The 22,500-nt window shown below is 48.9% G+C and overlaps 2 protein-coding genes across 2 annotated transcripts in view; one reads left to right on the plus strand and one right to left on the minus strand.

Annotated features, from left to right (window-relative positions):
- LOC135828513 (tyrosine aminotransferase-like) overlaps positions 1 to 6,244 on the minus strand; it is a 22,178-nt gene extending 15,934 nt beyond the window's left edge. The window contains exons 1-2 of the mRNA XM_065340957.1: positions 5,960 to 6,244; positions 2,891 to 2,995 (exon numbers count right to left, since the gene is read on the minus strand). Coding sequence (XP_065197029.1) covers positions 2,891 to 2,995; positions 5,960 to 6,095 — 241 coding nt within the window. The 5' untranslated portion in view covers positions 6,096 to 6,244. The remainder of the gene's footprint in view (positions 1 to 2,890; positions 2,996 to 5,959) is intronic.
- Positions 6,245 to 6,750: 506 nt separating this feature from the next.
- Positions 6,751 to 22,500, plus strand: part of LOC135828170 (tyrosine aminotransferase-like) — a 24,884-nt gene continuing 9,134 nt past the window's right edge. The window contains exons 1-3 of the mRNA XM_065340619.1: positions 6,751 to 7,128; positions 17,283 to 17,387; positions 18,595 to 18,662. Coding sequence (XP_065196691.1) covers positions 6,993 to 7,128; positions 17,283 to 17,387; positions 18,595 to 18,662 — 309 coding nt within the window. The 5' untranslated portion in view covers positions 6,751 to 6,992. The remainder of the gene's footprint in view (positions 7,129 to 17,282; positions 17,388 to 18,594; positions 18,663 to 22,500) is intronic.

Genomic DNA, 22,500 nt, shown 5'->3' on the forward strand with positions numbered 1-22,500 from the left:
GAGCCCTCTCTTGAATAGTGAATCATGATAGTTGACAGTAAACGTTATTCTCCGTTTCTCTTTGCCTTTTTTGTTTTATGGTGGATGACGTAAATGTACCAGCATTGCAAACATAGCACTCTCTCTCTCTCTCTCGAATAGTGCCCCATCTGTGATGGGGCACTGACAATATAGTGCCCCAGGGGCACTAATCGCGTGCGTACGATAGTCCTTGACTATATCATGTACAGCGATCTGTGATCGGAGTCGTGTGGAGCGTCCAAATTCTTTTTCCTTATATAAATTATGATGCCAACTTGAAATTTTGTTAGGCCAGCAATCACTTCACTGCCATGTTGGCACTAAACTATGCGGGGACAGGGGGTGGGGATACGGTGTAATTTCCGGCATCTTGTCGACATTAGTGTATACAGCAGCCAGGTAATGGAGGCGAAACATAGCAATCAATACCATGCCACGAGTTCCCAATTATCTGTGAGTCGCAGCACGGCTGGAAAAATCCTTCCGCTTCCAAGCAGGACTTGAACCTGGTACCGTGTGTTTCTCAATCGTGGGCTAAGACCATCTCACTACTGTAAGGCTACAAATTTTCGACCCATTAAAATGTCAGCCTCCCAGGGCTAAAACTCATTTCAGCCATATCAAATTTTCGGCCTGTACTGCTGCCGTCTGTATATACACTGTCACACTGAATCTAGCAAAACAAAATTTTGGCCGCAACAAATTTTCGGCCAAACATGACCAGTCCGAAGATAGCCGAAAATAAATATGCGCCGAATATTTGTTTACTTATAGTATGCACGCCGCTTTTGCCTGGGAATAAAGGGGAGGTAAACGGCACAAATATCATAGTACTAAGTAGTTAAAGGGGAAGTATACCCTAAAATCTTATTTTCACCAGTTGTAGTCTTCAGGGTGCTGAGTCGAATGGTCTTGGTCCGAGGAAGCTGACACGCTCCCTTCCTACTTTATTCCCAATCGAACTCGCCCATTTCCACCGAAACTGGGTGACTGCGCCCTACTAGATAGGGATTTGTATGGAAAAAGTCACTAAAAACGCCGTTTCGTTCTTGCAAAAGCGCGGATGACCGCGATTGGTCCATATGTTGTAGTCTTTTGGCCGCTGAGTCGATTGGTTTTGGTCCGAAAAGGCTGCGATGCAGCGTTCGGCCCTTATTCCCAATCGAACACGGTTGAGTAAGCGGTCACGTGCTCATGCGTACACCAGTCGCCTGGTCACCGCGCCTGCAGGCTACAATTTTCACATCAAAATTCAACTCAAAGGTTCAAAGCAGGGAGTCGTAAGAGGCTTTTACGACTCCTGGTTCAAAGGTTCAACTCGAGCGACATAAACGGGCCCAAACAGGCTGTAAATGAGCACGTGACCGATTACTCACCCGTGTTTGATTGGGAATAAGGGCCGAACGCTGCATCGCAGCCTTTTCGGACCAAAACCAGTCGACTCAGCGGCCAAAAGACTACAACTTGGCATTATCATAGATTCCGCCCTCTCCTGGTCTCACCATGCTGATCATGTGTCGTCCAAAGTATGCCGATCTGTCGGCATAATGTCAAGTCACTTGTCCCATTTGCCCCAAAATTGCCGGATTAATTTTTATAAATCATACATTCTTCCCCTCTTCACGTACGGCTTCCCTGCCTGGTCCACCATTAACAAAACCCACATAGGTAAATTAGAAGTTCTCCATCGCCGTATACTGCGCATCATATTTCGTACTGATTGTTATATCACAAATCTAGACTTGTATGCTGCTGCATCCTACCACTCTGCAACATCACCTTGATGCTTCCAAGTGCACCCTGGCACATTCAATTTTTCTTGACCAGCACCCTGCTCATTTACAGTCCCTTAATTGGTTCAATTCAGGTGGCACCACCCGAAGCTGCGTTCGTCTCCCCCTAGCTAGGTCTACCCTATTCGTAAATTCCCCTTTCTTTTCCTCCTACTCCACGTGGCTCCAACTGCCTCCCAGTGTTAGACGAGCTCCAGATATGCCCAAATTCCGTACCCTCGTCAGACAGCACTTCAGTATCTCCCAGTAAACAAAGTCACAGTCACCACTTCCGCTGCATAGCTCGCTGAGCATCCCATTGCTTTTTAAGTTGCTAATCCCTTCCCACTTTGTGTACGTGCTCTTCATTTTCTTTTTTTTCTTTTCTTCCGTGGTTGGTCTCACCCTCTCCTCAATTCAATTGGCTGTCTTGACATACCACGAGGTGCAGAAATAAATAAATAAATAAAAATAACATATGGACCAATCACGGTCATCCGCGCAATTGCAAGAACGAAACGGCGTTTTAGTGACTTTTTCCATACAAATCCCTATCTAGTAGGGCGCAGTCACCCAGTTTCGGTGGAAGTGCGCGAGTTCGATTGGGAATAAAGGAGGAAGAGAGCGTGTCAGCTTCCTCGGACCAAGACCATTCGACTCAGCACCCCGAAGACTACAACTGGTGAAAATTAGATTTTAGGGTATACTTCCCCTTTAACAACGAGTTTCGTTCACAACGATCCGAGAACATGTTTTGGTGGAATTAAAATTTGAAATGACCTGCTCCATTTTAAATGTACAGTAAAAGCTGGTGTAGGCGACCTCTGCTTTTAGCCACCACCTGCTCTTAACGACCGTTTTTCCATGCACCGACAGTTCTACACTGAAACTGTGGGACCTGGTTCTAAAGACCACCTTGCTTTAACGACCGCTTTCGCTTGCACCGTGGGGTGGCCACTTCAACCCGGTGTTACTATACCAGTTTTCTTGCACAGACTGTACCTAGCGGATTGGTTTCTGTTCTTTTGTTTTCACTGATCATAAGTATACAGTTCCCATTCTCCACAGTCAGTCCCATACAGTTTGCTAACTCTCACCTGGTGTTTTTTTGTAATCATTATCTTTACCAGCTTGCAGTACATCAGTCACAGCCTGGATAACAATCGGTGATGGAGGTAGGTTCTTGTGGAATGCCGGGTCACCTGCATAGTGGAAGTGTTTGTCAAGAACCACGCCATCATCCATACACACACACACACACACACACACACACACACACACACACACGCACACACACACACATATATATACACACACACACACACAAAATGCATGGCCACACAAAAATGCATGGACACACAAAAATGCATGGGCACACACACACACACACACACACGCACACAAAATGCATGGGCACACACACACACACGCATACACACACACACACATACGCAACAAACATGAACCTGTAAAATATGGCGGGTTCTGGACCTGGGTCTGGGCCATGCCCCAAAGAGGGGTATCATAACCCCACTTGCACCATATACTTATGCATGTGCCCGGTTTCCACCGAATTTAAGCCATGATCAAGTCCTGGGACACACCGGCCGACATCTGGCCCATAGGCAACCAGCTAAATAGCTGTTGACAGCATCCACGCTGTGGTTCGATTGGGAAATTTTCTTCAAACGTACATCTGAATGTTCCAGCACACTCAATGTATGTATCCAATGAGACAACGAGGGCCAGTCAGGGCAGCTCAAACGGTCATGCAACTCCATGTACCGTGATGCTGAGCAAAGTGCACACTGATAGAGGAAAGGCTGTTTGTCAGTTTGAAACGGGGGATCCGATCAGAAATCATTGATTATTGGCTGCTTCTTAGCGGGCCTACATCTAGGCGTTAGCCTAGTGCGGCAGCACTGAGTCATCGTGCATGTGCGATTATACTATACAGTCAGACCTCGTTTATCCGGTCCTCGTTTATCCGGATCCCTCGCCATCCGGAAGAAAATCGCTGGTTACCGATGTGCAGCATATGTTATGCATACAACATAACCGGACCTCGCGATCCGCATACCGGTGCATGATTTTGTGTACAAACTGGTTAAAATGTGTACAAAATGCTTCGTCGTATCCGGTTGCATGTGGCTGGCTAGAGCTTGCAGAAGCTAGTATCAAGGAGTTGTACAAGCAAATGAGGTCCTTGACCTGCTGGGTGTGTGCGGACAGCACTCAGTTGCATGCACTTGTCATTTTTCTCGCTTGTTTTACATACTGGGCACGCTAGTTGTACTGCATAGGACCTGTCTACATGTATGTATGATGTCACTGCTTTTGACATGCCACATGCATGCACAGTATGTGTGTTCAGTTATCCGGTTACTTCGCCTATCCGGATGTTTTTGTGGAAAACAGATGTGTGCGATTAAGCGAGGTCTGACTGTAGTCCGTTTCAAAAAGATTAGCAATCAGGTTTTGGTCTTAAAGAGTAGGAAGATAAGGGCAATTCGGACAACAAAGTACATAAAATGGCTTGTTAGGGCACGGCAAATTGTTCTGTGAAGGTTTCGTAACAATTGGACCAGCCGTTAAGGAGTTAGAATTTCGGCCAGGTTTCCGGCCTTTTCCCATGGTTTACAATTTGCCCTTGACGCCAGTATCATTTTTTTTTATCATAACCCACGATTTATCCTTTCCTTTTTGGCCTTGTGGTTAGGAATGCTGACTGCTGACCATGAAGTTGCGAGTTCAAGTCCCAAACTATCTTCAAGTCAAACATTTTTTCATTGTTTTGGTGATCACGCTGGTAGATCTACAAAAAGTACAAGACAAAGAAGGTGGCGCCAAACGAATTGTTGTTGGAGCTCGCTTTTCCTGCCGAACTTACTGACGCTTGACTGGTTCATGCCATGTGAACACACCCACAACACTCACTGACTCAGTGTGAGTGAACACGGAAGTCATTGCGCTGTAGCTACGTGTTGTTGAATACAACGGCACGTCGATCGATCGACTTCTTTTTGAGAATTATTTTAGTATTTCAAGATCGCCAATATATTTGAATTTAAGAGTCAGCGCCGTCTTCTATCAGCTTCCACAGGCGTCTGCTTTTCTCAAAATGTCGTCGAAGTCACAGGGATAGCTTTGCCAAGTCATGGCCTTGGGAATGAGTCGGTGTCGATGTCCTTTTCGTCATATCATGAGAGTAAATTGCATCGCTGCTCAAAGAAACTATTTGGACCCATCCCGCTTGTCAACATTTACCACACTTTCTATTCTATTCGGCATGTTTTCTCTGATTCCATATCGATACGAGAAAGAACTCGTTTGTTGTAAACCAGACGTACATGTACCGACGTCAGCGAGTTGTCATTTTTCATGCTTTCGCGCGGAATATTTCTTCGAGTTCACAGTGCGTTTTTCCAGCCAGCGCTCGACCGATCATACCGTAAGACGGCAAACTCCCCGGGCGATCGCCAGGATTGCAAATCTTTTTGAAACGGACTGTAGTTGATAGGCACGCACCATCCGCTGGATCGGATGAAGGAAACCCCTCATTCTGTATTGCGGAAAGTGTTAGCCAGGGTTAACTCTCACATGTTCCGTCTCAGAGTAGCCACAGAAGTGAGCATTTCCAGTGCTATAATTATGGAGTTTATGTGAAGAGCACCATCACTGCACATACTTCCTTTTGGGTGGGTAACCAGTGTTTGATATCATTGCATGTGTTTTTTTTGCATTCAGTGTGAAAACCTGCGTTTGTGATGACACAGTTTTGCCACCCCAACAGTACAATGATGGTGACATGACAATCGTTTCCTTTGGACCTTTTTCCCCTCTTTTCAACTCCTTCGAACTGATGATATTTTTTTTAGGTCATTTTCCCAAAAACAGATTACTGTTACCGGTATATACCTCACATGTTCATACGTTTTGTACCTTCCATGTAGATCTACCGTGTATCAAACTTCAACAGCCGCTAATGTCCTAATAATACATCACAGCGGTTTCCAGCGTAGAGGTTCTTATCACAAATCACGGCATTGCTGTTGCAATTTTAGTTTCCCATTCAATTTAGGAAAGAAGCAGATCATCATTCACGCATTTCTGTGGACTTCAATGCACCCGATCCGAGTTCACCCCCAACACGCTGTTCGTCTTACCGACGTTCAGTTTTATGAGCTGCTTGTCGGGATTCGGTTTGAATTTACCGCCGTCGATCACCTTCTGGAAGGGACTGATGCAGTGCCGCGACTCGAACGAGCCCCGGATATTCCAATCCTGTTCTTCGGCCATCATACGGCTGCAAGAGTTGCGGAGCCTGTAAAACTGGTACAATAATAGTAACTCACTAACTGTTACACCTGTAGCAACTAGCGTGGCAGGCGTGCTTTTGTGTTTGCGACCGCCAGACCGCAACCAACACAAATGCTTGTAACTGTGTTACTGGGAGTTTTTGACTAATTTTTTAGAAATGATTTGTGAAGCTTGCAGATATACGCGTATACGATGCACTAAAAACCCAACTTCCAAAATTTGAGGCTAAGCTAGCACCCTTTTCGCGTGCCTCTGGCTCACATCATGTATTATGTTCCACACTTACAAAAAATATTATGACATACACTCGGCCTACAAACGTCAGTCTCCACAAACCAATCAATAAAAAAATAAAAACATAACAATCGCCACAGCCTGTGCATGTGGCGCAGGGAAACGAATACTTCACACTAGTTGAGCCTACAATTTACAAAGACTAGTTACATGACACGGCTGAACTCAGCTCGCCCGGGCGCAGGAGAGATGTATAATGTGTCCGGTAGCAGCTCTCTGCGTCGACCATGACAGGTAGCGCTGACAGCTAGCTCTTCTGTTCGCTCTCTCGTGAGCCGTCGCTGGTGAGTGACAAACAGTGGATAATAATCATTATTACTACTGTACTGAGGCTAGGAGCAGGACTGCCAGGAGAGCCTCCTACTCCTAGCCTCTCGTTTGACAACTACTTTGTAGGCTCAACTGTTCGTTTCCCTGCGCCACAGGCCGTGGCGATTGTTATTTTTACTTTTATTGATTGGTTTGCGGAGACTGACGTTAGCGCACTAATGGCGGAGTGCAGTACATAATTATTTTTTGTAAGTGTGGAACATAATAACAGTATTATCGTACCAGTTTTACAGGCTTCGCAACTCTTACAGCCGTATGATGGCCGAAGAACAGGGTTGGAATATCCGGAGCTCATTCGAGTCGCGGCACTGCATCAATCCCATTCCGAAGCTGGTCGACGGCGGTAAATTCAAACCGAATCCCGACAAGCAGCTCATAAAACTGAACATCGGTAAGACGAACCACGTGTTGGGGGTGAACTCGGATCGGGTGCATTGAAGTCCACAGAAGTGCGTGAATGATGATGCATTGTGAACTGTTTCTTTTCTCAATTGCATGGGAAACTAAAATTGCAACAGCAATGCCGTGATTTGTGATAAGAACCTCTACGCTGGAAACCGCTGTGATGTATTATTAGGACATTTATAGCGGCTGTTGAAGTAGTTTGATACACGGTAGACCCAGGTGCTCGAAGTCCGGACACTTTTACAGTGTGTGTTTGCGAGCTGAAACTCACAATAGCAATGATCACTTGCCAGAATCCTGCTCGTGGATGGAAGGTATCTTGTCCAAGTTTGTTCTGAGGCCAGGCTCGATTGAACCAGGCCATCTTTCGATCCGATCTGTTTCTCTGGAGTTCGCTGATTTTTCATATCAAATTTTGGTGTCGCAGAGGGTGCGCTAAGTCCGTACTGATCAGAGGTGACTCCAAATACACACATACCGCATTTCCCCGTAAGTTAGTTCTCCCCAAAGACTTAGTACCCCTATAAAAAATACACTTTCCACTGCCGAGGTTATTGTTGAAATTTTATTTTGTATCGCAGACCAAACGGGCAATGGTGCCCAATATTATGATGGCGATAAAGTAACGGCCGAGAGCCAAGGATACAACAAGCAAGCCTCCACGAAAGAGAGAAAAACACAGAACACACAGACTGCAAATACTCAAAAAGAAAAATAGAAAGAGAAAAAAAGAAGAAGAAAGAAGAAGAAAGCACAGTTGAGTCACGACTCCAAGTCCAAGCCTAGATGCTGGCTAACCATAAAAATAAACCTTTAAAAGTCTCTTGAATGATCTATGGCAGGCGAGGGACTTGAACTCTTGGGGCAGGGCGTTCCATAATTTAACAGCAGAAACGAGCGGCCGACAGTCACCAGAGACTCGCCTGGTGGCAGGGACAGCATACGCATTTGGATCGTTGATCCGAGTGACGCCTTCAGTCTGGCGACGTAGGCGCTTGGACAGGAGATTACTAATTCTGGCGGTGTGGATACGAAGCATGAGGAGGCGGAGTTTACAGTGGGCGTTTTGGATGATGGGGATGAGGCCTAGACGGGTGTAGATGGGATCTGTGTGGGAGGAGAATGGCTGGTTGGCAACGCAGCGGATACATCGCTTGTCGAGGACCGAAAGCTGATGCCGTTGGTGCGCAGAGAGAACCGAGAAGAAGGCATTAGATCCATAGAACATGTCCGGTAGTATTAATGATCTGTACAATAGCAGGGCTTGTTGCTCAGTTAAGCAGGAGCGAATGGCTCGCAGCGCCGTCAGTTTCTGGGAGGTCTTCCGTGTAATAGTTGCAACTTGAGTCTCCCACCGAAGCTGGGTGTCGAGATGTAGACCTAGATATCGAGCATTTGTGGTCTGAGCTAGGGGATTTCCATTGCATTCTATGTTAAGTAACAAGGGCTGCCTGCGAGACGCATGAAGGGCTAGAACGTGGGTTTTGGAGGGATTTAGTATTAAGCCTCTTTCTTCCAGAAAGTTGGTCAGGTTGGAGACTGAACGGGAGAGGGTTAAATTCAGGAATTCGACGGATTGACTGATGGCGTCTAGCAGGATATCATCAGCAAACAGCTGTGAGTGGGCTGGAGCTGTGATCTGTTCTATTTCCATTGTGTAGATGGAGAACAAAAGAGGACCCAGCACACTTCCCTGAGGAACACCACACTCACAGGGAGAGAGGGCGGACGACTGGCCATTGCTCAGGACGACTCGCTGACGGCGGTCAGTTAGGTAGCTCATGAACCAACTGAGCGCCGTTGAGGTAATACCAAGCTGAAATAGATCTGTAACCAAATTTTGGTGTTTGACCTTATCGAAGGCCTTGCTCATATCGACAAGTACAAGACCTGTATGGCGCTGCTGATCCGCTGCCTCCAAGTATCTGTCTACAGCCAATGTCAGGACATCTTCTGTGGAGTGAAGTGGGCGATATGCGAACTGGTTTGCGGGGAACAAGGAATTTCCGGAGAGGAACTTACAGAGTCTCGTGTGGACTACCCGTTCTAGGACTTTGGAAACTATTGGTAATAACGATATTGGTCTATAGTTCTTAGCGACAGCTTTGTCGCCTGACTTGAAGAGGGGACGAACATCCGCAATCTTCAGAGATGCAGGAACAACACCAGAAGCCAGAGATGCATTAATTAGTATGGTGAGGGACGGTGCAAGGACAGGAGAACAGTGTTTGAGGATTGCAGCTGGAACCTGGTCGCTGCCTGCAGCTTTGCGCACGTCGATGTTGGAGAGCAGCTTAGCGATCTCTTGCACACTTGCTGGAGCAAATTCTTCGAGGCATTCCTTCTTCGTGGGACCCAATGGGGCTGAGAGACGTAGTGGTCTAGTTGGGTCTGACACAACACCGCTGAATTGGTCACTGAGCTGTGAGATACTGACGGCTGGTGGAACTGAGGACTTGTTACGACCGCTGAGGTAGTTGATGGTCTGCCAGGTTTTTCGTGCGTTGGCCTGACTAGCCGCAAGAAGGTCCCTAAAGTAGGTGGCTCGGAGATGTCATGACATACGCTAGGCTTCGTCTCGGGCAGAAGTGAAGACATTGCGTAGTGCCGGGTCTGCAGGTGATGCTTTCCACCGTCAATGGGCCGCGTCACGTCGCTGGACTAGGTCATGTAGAGCTGGCGTCTTCCAGGGGAAGGATTTCCGGGTAGGAGCTCTTGGGCGGTGTAGACGGATAGGAGCATGAGTGTTCAAGGCAGCGACAAGTTTCTCCAGCCACATATCCCACATTTCATCTTCTGTCCGCGCAAAGCAGAAGTTCTCTAGATCGCTATTTAGAAGGTGGTGTGCAAATTGACCCATATCAATTCTTGCAATGTTACGGCCACGTCGCACGGTCGGTGTGCAGGACGTTGTGAGTCGCAAATCAAGTGCCAGAGCGAAGTGGTCACTGATTGTACAAGGTACTATGACACAAGAGTTCGCATGATCATCTCCCACCAGAGCGAGATCCAGGGTTGTTTGGCTGCCTTGGGGTCCAATTCTGGTAGGACTGTCCACTTGGTTCTTGATGTCGAAAGAATTACACAGGTGCAGCAAGCTGTTTAGCTGGGGGCTGTCGCGGGAGCTTACATCGACATTGAAGTCTCCAACAAGGACCAGAGGTGACGTGGGAAGTGTGGAGATGACAGTGTCTAGTGCATTCGTCAAGTCTTGCCAGAATTGCACAGGAGTGCCTGGAGGACGGTACACACTACCAAGGAGAACCTTGGAACGCTGCCCACTGACCTCTAACATGAGCATTTCCACCTGGGTGTCAGCCTTCACAATTCGGGCTCGGAGATGATCTCTTACATATGCTGCTAAGCCTCCGCCATGAGTTGGCCTGTCGCGTCTGACCAGGGTGTAATTCTGTATGCGTGGGATGTCATCGGAAATGGAGGTTGTTAAGAAAGTCTCTGCCAGCATCATTATATCAACTTTATGGGAAAGAATATAATCTTCAATTTCATGCTTTTTATTGAGAAGATGGCAAACATTTAGGAATCCTATTTTGAGGTTACTTTTAATTAATTCATGCTGTAGGGGATTTACAGTGGGGCAACTATTTCGTGGCTGAAAGATAGGTGCATGAGGGTTTAAAGGGGAAGTGCATCGATTTTTCGAGTATGGTCCAGAAGAAAGACAATTTGATATCGGTTCGAATGGCATATCTCTCGCTTCCATACGATAAGCCAAACTTGCCAAATCGCCAATTGTATACTCACGTTGCCATAGCGACCAGCGCAGTGATGACGTACGAAAGGCTTAGCTCCACCACAGAGAAGGTCGATCACTGCAGAATTTGGTCATTTTCAATTGGTTTATTGTATTCACGAAGTGAAAGAAGGGCTGTGTTCAATGCTGTTAGTGCAGTGAACTGTTTGTTAGTAGTCCTCTCGGTTGTGTACTGGGACGTGACACCGACAGGAGAAAGCTGGAGCGCGGAGACACCAGCAGACAAGCGAAAATAGTGACGAACAAAATGCTGAAATCTTGGTTGGGACAAATCAGACGTTCAGCATTTCCCCCAACCAAGGACCATGCCGTTTGCTCTTTCCACTTCCTGAAGATGAATGTGATGCTTCCTGGCGACTCTCCTATCTCTCGTAACATCTTCTGAAGCCAGGTGAGACGACGGGTGGTGGAGATTGACGAATGAAATACTGATGTCGTAGGTTTGAAAGTTTGCTGAAAATGTCTCAGGAGAGACGGCGAATTCCAAGCATCTTGTCCTGGAAGAAACCATTTCCTAGGCACAGTCAGCCTAGGGAAATGCATAAGAAGGGCGACAAATAGTTCACGGCACTAACAGCATTGAACACAGCACTTCTTTCACATCGTGAATACAATAAGACAATTGAAAATGACCAATTTCTGCAGTGATCGACCTTCTCTGTGGAGGAGCTAAGCCTTTCGTACGTCATCACTCCGCTGGTCGCTATGGCAACGTGAGCATACAATTGGCGATTTGGCAAGTTTGGCTTATCGTATGAAAGCGAGAGATATGCCATTCGAACCGATATCAAATTGTCTTTCTTCTGGACCCTACTCGAAAAATCGATGCACTTCCCCTTTAAGGGTTGAAAGGGGGCTGCGTGAGGATTTAAACAGAACATTTAGTGCTCCTCTGCAGCTCGACCAGTTGCTACACTGTCAGCCTTGAAGCGCCATTCTCGAACTCTGACGTTTGAAGGCCTGAATTCCGGTTCCAGAACAGTAGCTTTGTGTTGTATTGGCAGAATTACGTGAGCAAAGGCCAACCCGAAGTACTTTGTCTCGGACACGGAGCACTTGATGACAGGTATATTTCGGCGTTCACACCATTTGGCGATCGATTCTGATGTGCAACCACTATTGACATTGCCCACATACAAAGCGCAACATTCTGTACGGGATCCTCCCTGTAGTTGATCAGAGCGCTTGGGCCGGTTTTCATAGTACGACGTGACCTGAGTGCCTGGGTGACTTGTTTGGGGTCGTGTAGTACTGGCCTGCTGGCTGGGGCCTCCCCATGTGTTATCCCGTGCTCGCACTTTTTTTTTTTTTTTTTTTTTTTACTAAAAAACACAGCCCTACTAATAATCAGGGGAAGAGGACAACTGAAATGACGCTGGACAACAAGACAAAGGGGAGTAGGGGCGATGTGCCGATGTGGTTGGCGAGGCTCATCCGACCGGAGGTCTCGGAATCATAGCCCCCTGTGACGACTGTGCCCGTGCCGCCGCGCTGTACAACCTGACGCTGTCAGCAGGCGGTTGTACACGTACGGGTTGAGGTTCAGGTGTGCTAGTTTGTACAGGGTCATGATCAGAGTTCCTTTCTTTGAGAGCCGCCAATTCTCCTCGAAGGGACGACACCTCCAACTGCAAGGCAGAAATTAGGGCTACCTTGGCGGCCAATTCTTTAACATTTTTTGCAATATCGGCCAATGCCTGCTGAACAACATCGCGCACCTTGTCAGACTGACCTGCTGAGTTTGTCGACGAACCAATACCGTTGTCGCGAAGAAGCTTGACTATCTGGGTACGGGAAAGTCCCGAGTGTTCCAGTCTGTGACTCTTGGCGAGATGCCGGATCTCCTGATTGTCCATCACAGCAAGGTCTACATCTGCTGGTGCGGTGGGTGACTCCTCAGACGACATTGTCACATCAAGGGGCCTGTTATGCCTACCTAGCTACCTCCAGACCGGCCTAGTGCCGGTTGGGCTTGAAAATTTGCAGAGCTCAAAAAGTCACAACTGCCCCGTACTCTGCATTCAAAAAGTTATCACCCCGAAAGACAGTTCCCCCCGAAAGATAGTAAGTTCGTACCCGTCCTACATGTACAGACACCGTACGGTACATATACATCACAGGCACGGACAGTAGAGTTGCGCAGGCTTCCCACTGCGTGTCATTTACCTCCGATAAAAAGGTACTCCCCGAAAGATAGTACCACCCCCGAAAGTTAGTACTCATGTGGCTGCTAAGGCTGTGTTTACATGAGAAATTTCAACCCGGGTCGAGTTCAGCCCGGGTTGAAAGTGTGTACGATAGACAAAAGAGGTGAGCGTTTACATGAAGACAGTTGACCCGGGTCAAATACTGATATGCCGCCAAAGGTCCACTTCTACAGTCCTGCATGGTCACGTGAATCCGTTCGCGCGAAATTTGCATCTGCAGTGCTGTTCAAACCTGGCGCGAGATACGCACAGAAGTACGTTTGTACGATTTTCTTGACCCGGGTTGGTTTCAACCCTTCCCATGCGGTGAAGACCACCTTCGATGATGACCACACGGAGGGAGTCCTGTTCGCCTAAATAGAGCTGTTTGCCTGCGCAATGTTCAGCGGCTATGTCCTGAGCTCGCGCCAGCTGTTATCAACACCTACCGCTCTCCAGCTCACCTGTATGTTGGAGGAGAGGTGATCCTGTCTTCTGAGGGCACCACTCAAGGAGACCCATTGGCTATGCCGATGTATGCGCTTGGCACAATGCCACTGATCCGGGAAGCCGCCGCAGCTGGGGCCATGCAGTCCTGGTATGCCGATGACGCAACTTCAGCCGGCGCTCTCCGACGAATGCGCACCTGGTGGTCCATCCTAGTAGATCGAGGCACCAGGTATGGTTACGACATCAACCCGTCAAAGTCCGTTCTCCTCGTGAAGCCACAACATCTTGCGCTAGCAACAGAATTGTTTGCCACAACCGGGGTTAACATCCGGACGGACGGCTATCGTCATCTTGGTGCTGCCCTAGGCTCTGCCCTGTTCTGCGACGGTTACGTGTCGCAGAAGGTAGACACATGGTGCACAGAGCTGCAGACCCTCGCCAAACATGCGGCGTCTCAACCTTAGGCTGCTTACGCTGTCCTTACCCATGGTCTCCGCCATAAGTGGTCATTCCTTGCGAGGACAATGCCAGCCATCGCGGACCTCCTGACACCGCTGGAAAACTCCATCAGCCAAGTTTTCCTCCCTGCACTGACTAAGAACGTACCATCCTGGCGCTTCGGTGTCGTCATGGTGGTTTGGGAATTCTAACGCCAGGGACTCTTTCCCAGCAGTACGACACGTCTACGGCTGTCACCAGACCTCTAGTCGAGCAGCTCCTTCGGCAGGAGGAATCCATCGAGGAAGTTGTTGCTGCCACCAAGGCAGCCAAGGCGGCCCAACGCACAGCTAATCGCCAAGATCAGGCAATGGCCCTCTCCTCCCTCAGGGATACCCTGAGTGATGACCACAGGCGGACTCTGGATCTAGCCGCAGAGAAAGGTGCCTCCAGTTGGCTCACTAGTCGGCCATCTCGCCGGTTCCAGTTTACCATCCACAAGGCTGGCTTCCGGGATGCCCTATGTCTGCGCTACGGCTGGACCCCTCCCCGGTTGCCGTCTCACTGCACCTGTGGAAAGCCCTTCGACACCACCCATGCCCTATCATGTGCCATCGGAGGATTCACTGGGATGCGCCACAACGAGCTCCGGGATCTAACCGCCAATCTGTTGCGTGAGGTTGCGCATGACGTCAGCGTGGAGCCAGAGTTGGAACCCCTCTCTGGTGAAACATTCCCTCTCCGGTCGGCCAACACGGAGGCTCATGCTCGTCTTGATGTGGCAGCACGTGGAGTGTATGGGAGTAGGTTAGAGAGGACAATGTTTGATGTTCGAGTGTTTAACCCTGTTGTCCCCTCCAACCGAAACCTTACTCTCCCGTCTGTCTACAGAAAGCACGAGCAGGAGAAGAGGCGTAAGTATGAACGGCGAGTCCTGGAGGTGGAGCATTCCTCGTTTGTTCCCGTGGTTTTTGCAACCACTGGCGGCCAGGGGAAAGCTGCTTCGGCCCTCTTCGCCAGGATTGCCAGCAAGCTGTGTGAAAAGCGCCGTGAGCCTTTCCCGGTTATGATGGCTTTTGTACGGGCGAAGATCTCCTTTTGCCTTGTTCGGGCAATGGTTGCCAGTCTACGTGGTCACCGTCGGAACCCGCCTCGACATCTGTCTGGTTCGGCTGTGCTGGCGGCTGCTGAATGTGTCCTGGTGCCATAAGCGGTGTACATGATACAGTACAGTTTCTTTGGTAATGGTTTTTCATTTACTTTTGTATTTTCAGTTCGTTTTCTTTGTATTTAACTCCTCATTGGTTTTTTTACCAGGCGTGGGCCATCCCCCGACTTCATAGGTGCCAAACATTTTACGTTTTTCATTTCTATTTTGAGAGTTTAATAAAAAATATTTTTCCTGTTAAAAAAAAAGTTTCAACCCGGGGCGAAATTTCAACCAGGGTCAAGCGCAATGCGTCATGTAAACGCGCCATTCATTTTGTGCACATGGCGGGTTGAAATCTGACCCGGGTCGAACTCAACCCGGGTTGAAACGCCTCATGTAAACACAGCCTAAGTTCGAAAGTTAGTACGTACTAACTTACGGGGAAATACGGTGTATTTCTGTTAATTGCTAACTTGCAATCCCTCGGTTACGACGAAAGCACCGAAGCGATATGTTTGGCATGTGCCTCCACCAGTATTTCTTGCATAAGCGTAGTTTGTTGCCGAAATGCAAGCTGTTTTTAGTCGGCTCAGAGAAGAAGCAGCTGCGCTGTGAAAACCGCGGGGAAAACAGTGGTGGAGATGCCAGGAGTGTCAACCTTTCTGCAATGATTGGTGGTTCTCTGTACATTTTTCTCCTCGGGCCATTCTTAACTCTAAGCTGGCTCTTGATGATTGAGTGAAGGTCTGTTTGACGCTTTGTCCGTTCGAAATCGGTCTTGGCAAAGTTGATTTTTGCATGAAATGTAACCCAATTTGTATTTCGTATGGACACTCGAAAACCCACACGCGTGGTATGGGACTTCTGCTTATCGTAGATCCCTGAAAATTGCTACGCGACGAGAACATACCACACTGTCCCCTCCATAAAATATTTGAGTCGAATACAATAACAAAACATGAAATAATGGGCGTACGAACTTAGGATAGCATGTACGGACTTCGAGCACCTGGGTCTACATGGAAGGTACAAAACGTATGAACATGTGAGGTATATACCGGTAACAGTAATCTGTTTTTAGGAAAATGACCTAAAAAAATCATTCATCAGTTTGAAGGAGTTGAAAAGAGGGGGAAAGGTCCAAAGGAAACGATTGTCATGTCACCATCATTGTACTGTTGGGGTGGCAAAACTGTGTCATCACAAGCGCAGGTTTTCACACTGAATGCAAAAAAAACACATGCAATGATATCAAACACTGGTTACCCACCCAAAAGGAAGTATGTGCAGTGATGGTGCTCTTCACATAAACTCCATAATTATAGCACTGGAAATGCTAACTTCTGTAGCTACTCTGAGACGGAACATGTGAGAGTTAACCCTTGATAACACTTTCCGCAATAAAAAAGAGTCGGGGGTTTCCTTCATCCAACCCAGCAGATGGTGCGTGCCTATCAACTAGTACAATCACACATGCACGATGACTCAGTGCCGCGGCACTAGGCTAACGCCTAGATGTAGGCCCGCTAAGAAGCAACCAATAATCAATGATTTCTGATCGGATCCCCCGTTTCAAACTGATTAACAGCCTTTCCTCTATCAGTGTGCACTTTGCTCAGCATCACGGTACATGGAGTTGAAATGACCGTTTGAGCTGCCCTGACTGGCCCTCGTTGTCTCATTGGATACATACATTGAGTGTGCTGGAACATTCAGACGTACGTTTAAAGAAAATTACCCAATCGAACCACAGCGTGGATGCAGTCAACAGCTATTTAGCTGGTTGCCTATGGGCCAGATGTCTGCCGGTGCGTCCCGGGACTTGATCATGTGAAAACCGTGCACATGCACAAGTATAATACACTTGCCTATATTATAGAGCAAAAGGGGTTATGATACCCCGCTTTGGGGCATGGCCCAGACCCAGGTCCAGAACCCGCCATATTTCACAGGTTCATGTTTGTTGCGTGTGTGCGTGTGTGTCCATGTAATTTTGTGTATCCATGCATTTTGTGTGTGTGCGACTGTGCGTGTGTGTGTGTGTGCGGGTGTGTGTGTGTGTGTGTGTGTGTGTGTGTGTGTGTGTGTGTGTTTGTATGGATGATGGTGTGGTTCTTGACTCTACCCTTCACTGTATGCAGGTGATCCGACATTCTACAAGAACCTACCTCCATCACCTGTTGTTATCCAGGCTGTGACTGATGTACTGCAAGCTGGTAAAGATAATGATTACAAAAAAACACCAGGTGAGAGTTAGCAAACTGTATGGGACTGACTGTGAAGAATGGGAAGTGTGTAGTTATGGTCAGGAAAAACGAAAGAATCCAATCCGCTTGGTACAGTCTGTTCAACAAAAATGGTACTTTTGCATTGAGTAGGTCATTTCAAATTGTAATTCCACCAAAAAAATGCTCTCGGATCGTTGTGAACAAAACTCTTTGCTAACTACTATGAGGTCAGAAATGAAAACATCATTGTGCAGTGTACCTCACCTTTATTCCCAAACAGAAAAGGCATGCATAGTGGCACGGTCTAAGATCATGATTGAGAAACGGAGGGTACATGTACCAGGTTCAACTCCTGATTGGAAGCAGAAGGATTTTTCCAGCCGTGCTGCGACCAATAGATAATTTATGGGAACTCGTGGCATGGTATTGATTGCTATGTTTCGCCTCCATTACCTGGCTGCTGTATACACCAATGTCGACAAGATGCCGGAAATTACACCGTATCCCCACCCCCCCCCCCCCCCCCCCCCCCACTGTCCCCACAAAATTCAGCGCCATCATGCAGTGATGTGGTTGCTAGCCCAGTACAATTTCAAGTTAGCATCATTATAATAAAAAAGAATTTTGACACTTCAGACGAATCAGATCGCACATCGCTGTAAATAGTGTAGCCAAGGACTATGGTACACGCACGCATAGTATCCCTGGGGCACTATTTCTCACATCACAGATGGGGCACTATTCCAGAGACGGCACTATTCCAGAGACGGCACTACTTTTTTCAATGCTGGTACATTTACGCCATCCAGCGTAAAAACAAAAAAGCAAAGAAAAACAGAACCTAAAGTTTACTGTCAACTATCACGATTCACTATTCGAGAGAGGGCTGTGATCGCGCGAGTGCGGTATTCGTTTGTTGCGGATCGGAGGTGGAGTGAAAATATGACATCATTTTGTGAGTGTTTGGCTCATGCTCAATACCAGTGTGCTTTCCGGCGTCCAGTGCAAAGCCGCCCACGTTTCCCATCCATCATCTCCCTCCGATTTGTGCAGGATCGGACCTCAATACGTCAATGTAGACATATCAAGTGCATATTAGTACGCACATGGAAATCTTGTGCACCGCCGTCCCCATGTAGACGGGTTTGCATATCGGAATGTGAATTCCGGCGATAGTGTATTTGCAATCTGGCTGATCCGTTCTGTCTCTGTCAATCCCATGCAGGAATGGCAGAGGCCAGGGTAGCAGTTGCCAAGAAGTTCTCCTACCCCGTCAATCCAGTTCATGAAGATGTGAGTTTGTCGATGTGGTTAAGGACGATTCTTGTGACTGACCGAAGGAAATGGGCCTGCAAACAAGTTCTTTCATCTGTTCTGCTCGTCAATTTACATGCTCTTACGAATGCACACGCATACACACACGGAACATGAGCACACACACACACACACACACACGCACACACACACACCTGCAAACACGCGCACAGTGTGACATTGTTCGTGTTCGTAGAATTCAGACTGCTCGGGTCAAAACCACAAAACTTCACTATTCACTCCAGGATAAACTGTTTGTCCTAAAGACCTTGGCTGCTCATCTGTAACAACTTTATTCAAACCACTGTGCTTATCGCAGTTAGAGCACACTGACTTTAGCGCTTTGAGCTGGTTAAAAAAATGCTTTCTTGTTCATTCAACTTCATTCCGACTGGTTCGGCCAACAACTCTGAGCTCCGCTGACGAGACCTAGTAAGGTTGAAGTAGCATGCTTTCCGGAGATTGGGTAATCCGCACTAATTGTTCAGGAGGTCGCACGTGTCACTGACATGCATCCTCGTTTCGTGTTATATGTAGCTGTGACTTTCGTTGGGGTTCACACTTTAAAGTCACAGGCTTTGTCTTCACCTTCTTTCGCGCCTGCTGATGGAGCTCTTGGCATGCAAGTGTTATAAGCTAGACGTTTTCACTGCAGTAGTCAGTTGGCTATAGTAGGCTATAGTGCTTACGTGTTCGGTGAAAGGTTTCAAGCAATTGCGGCTTGGAGCCAGAGTTTTCTAACAGAGTTCTCTTGATAGTCGCGAGCTGGTCCTTTGTGTGGTTTGGGTGTGTGCCGAGGCAGGAGCACGCCTCTACAGAACATATTGGTAGCAGAGGATGGTTAATTAAGTCGAGTCGACCTCGTAAGTGCTGAACGTTCCACCTAAGCGCGGCTATGGAGTCTCCAGTCAAAGAGGACAAGGAGGAAGACAGCCATGCCGCGGAGGACGGGACTGCCAGCACCGAGGAAGCAAACCACCGAGAAGAACCAGCGGCAGTAGAGAACAAGCGCGAGAAGCTTAGCGAGCTGCTTAGAGAAAAAATGGTGACTAAAAAACACTTCACCAACGCGCGGCGGACACTTCTTGTGCGCTCCATGAATGGCGGAGTGCAAGGAGAGCAAGCTAACGACGAGCTAGCCGAGCTAAGCTCACATTATGACAACGCCACCAGTGCTATCATGAACCTCGTCAGTCTGTACAGCTCAACCAACGAAGAGAAGCGAATGGAAGTAACGCTGCGGGAAGCGGAATTGCTCGAGGAACAATTCACCACCGCAACCGAGAGCATTTTGGAGGACGTACGTGGGCAGGTATGTAGTTACGCGGAGGAAACTGACTACCTGGGCGTCTCACAGCGGCCCCACCCAGTCCAGGCTCGACGCGAACTAGCTTCAGAGGTCGGGTACGGGTACAGCGGACCTGCCGCAAGCACTATGCACAGTTGGGCTGGAGCCCGGAGCTACCTGCACGCACACGGCAGAAGTTCATTTGAGGCCTCGGAGTCTACTGCTGCACGTGGACTAGCGTACGACTACGGCTACCATGGCTACACGTACGAGCCGACGAGCGCTCACTCCGTCTAAGACCCAGGTCAGCGCGAGCAGAGCGGCAAGCGGCTCGCCTCTGTCCGCGGCTGCGGCGCAGGTTGGAGGGAGCGGCGCGCCAGCTGCTGCCGCTTTAGAGCCTGGCACCACCGGGCACTTGGACAGCGCAAACAGAGCGACAAGCGGTCCGCCTTTGTCCGCGGCTGTTCCCCAGATGAACGCGAGCAGCGCACCACATGCGTCAGATCCAGAGTCTGCACCAGTGCCTGCAACGCTATTCAGCGCAGCCGGCAGGCCGCCTGGACCAGAGCCTGCAACGCTATTCAGCGCAACCGGCAGGCCGCCTGGATCTGAGCCTGCAACGCTATTCAGCGCAATTGGCAGGCCGCCTGGATCCGAGCCTGTGCACTCGTCGGAAATTCAGACCAGCGCGGACAGCGCACAGCCTGTGACCTCTGAAGGAACACCGCCTTGGGGATTGATCAGCGCAAACAGCGCGAACGGCGTTGGAGCGATCAGCATGACCAGCAACCTACCTGTGTCACCGGCTGAAACGTTAGCACTCCAGATTGCCAGCGCCAACAGCGCAAACGGAATGAGGCCAGAGATGCTTGCATCCCAGCAGACAGTCAGCGGAAGCAGTGGGCTATCTCCACTGCTCCAGAAGACCATCGCCCAGCCTACTGGAGCAGCGGAGATGGCCCACGGAGTCAGTTGTGCGGATGGTCATGCAGCGGCACTGTCGACTAAACCAGCCCCTGCAAGAAGTCGGCCCACGTTCGGTGGCAGCTCCGGAGCCCACGCGTCATCATTCCTGGCCTCTGGTCAGAGCGCTGCCAAAATCCAGTGTGCAGTATGTGATGCGCCCCATCACACATGGAGTTGTGACATCTTCAAGAGCGAGTCGCCCATCAGGCGTTGGGAAACAGCAAAGAAGAAAGGCCTCTGCTATAGGTGCCTTGGCACTGGACATTGAGGGACATCCTGTACCAGAAATAGGAAGTGTGGTGTCAGTGGCTGCAGTCAGACACATCACCAGCTGCTTCATGATCGTCAACCGCAGCAGAAACGGAACCTGTCTGAAGCAGCCATGAGCAGTGATGTAGCATCGTCAAGCGCTCCCACAGCTTCAATCAGCACAAGAGGGGCAACAACACCTGCAATAGAGCCAGCCTCTATTAATTGCTCCATCCAAGCATGCAACATCACGGAAGGGGAGCCCGATCTGGGAGAAGATTGGCCACGTGGAGTACCATCGGTCTCGTTACGCATCCTCCCGGTGTGGCTTGTGCATGAAGGAGTACGGCTACAGGTTAACGCTATGTTGGACGATTGCAGCACTACCACCTACATAACCACTGCAGCTGCCGGGCAGTTGAGGGTGGCAGGAAGACCGCAGCAGGCACCAGTTTCTCTTCTGAGCGGGTTGACGGAAACATTCGTCACGACGCCGGTCAACATCACAGTGGAAAGCGCTGACGGAACATTCCAGTCCAAATTAACGGCGCTAACTATTGACAACATTGCAAGCAACTTGAAGGCCGTTGACTGGGCGAATGCGGCAGCACAATGGGACCACCTGCGAGATGTTCCCTTCACGGCTCTCACCGAGGAATAATTGGCAGTGATCATAGTGAATTGCATTCTTGCTGGGAGGAAGTCAATGGCAAGCCCGGAGAACCGCTAGCTCGCAGAACGCCACTAGGTTGGACATGTATCGGAGCAGTATTAAACAATGATGATCGACCAACCCGCGCCAACAGCACCTACTGTGGCGTACAGCTGAACCGGCAACGGGAAGTTGATCAAGGCAGCATCAGCCCTGAGCCTTCCTGGCACAGGAAGGACCGCAGTGTGAAGACTGAAGTTGAGCAGTCAATGCGGCAACTCGACGGGGCTGGGTACGAGATTCACCTTCAGTGGAATGGCCAGAAATCACAACTGCCCGACAATTACAGCATGGTATTCAGCGACTGCATAGAGCCGAGCCCTAGGCTGCAGCGAGAGATACTGGAAGTGCTGCTCGGATTCCGGCGCAACTCGGTAACCATCGTCTGTGATATTGGGGAGATGTACCTTCAGATTCGAAATCACTCCGAGGACCAACCGTACTTGCATTTCTTGTGGCGACCACCGGAGAGAAATACTCAATCAGACGTCTACCAGTTTGAGCGGCTGGTCTTTGGCCTGAATGTTTCGCTGTCCAACGCCCCTATTGTGACGCGGGAACATGCATCGAAGTACCTGTCGACTCGCCCGCTAGGCGCCAAT

This window comes from Sycon ciliatum, chromosome 12 (assembly GCF_964019385.1).
Source record: "Sycon ciliatum chromosome 12, ocSycCili1.1, whole genome shotgun sequence".
In the NCBI taxonomy this organism is placed as follows: Eukaryota; Metazoa; Porifera; class Calcarea; order Leucosolenida; family Sycettidae; genus Sycon; species Sycon ciliatum.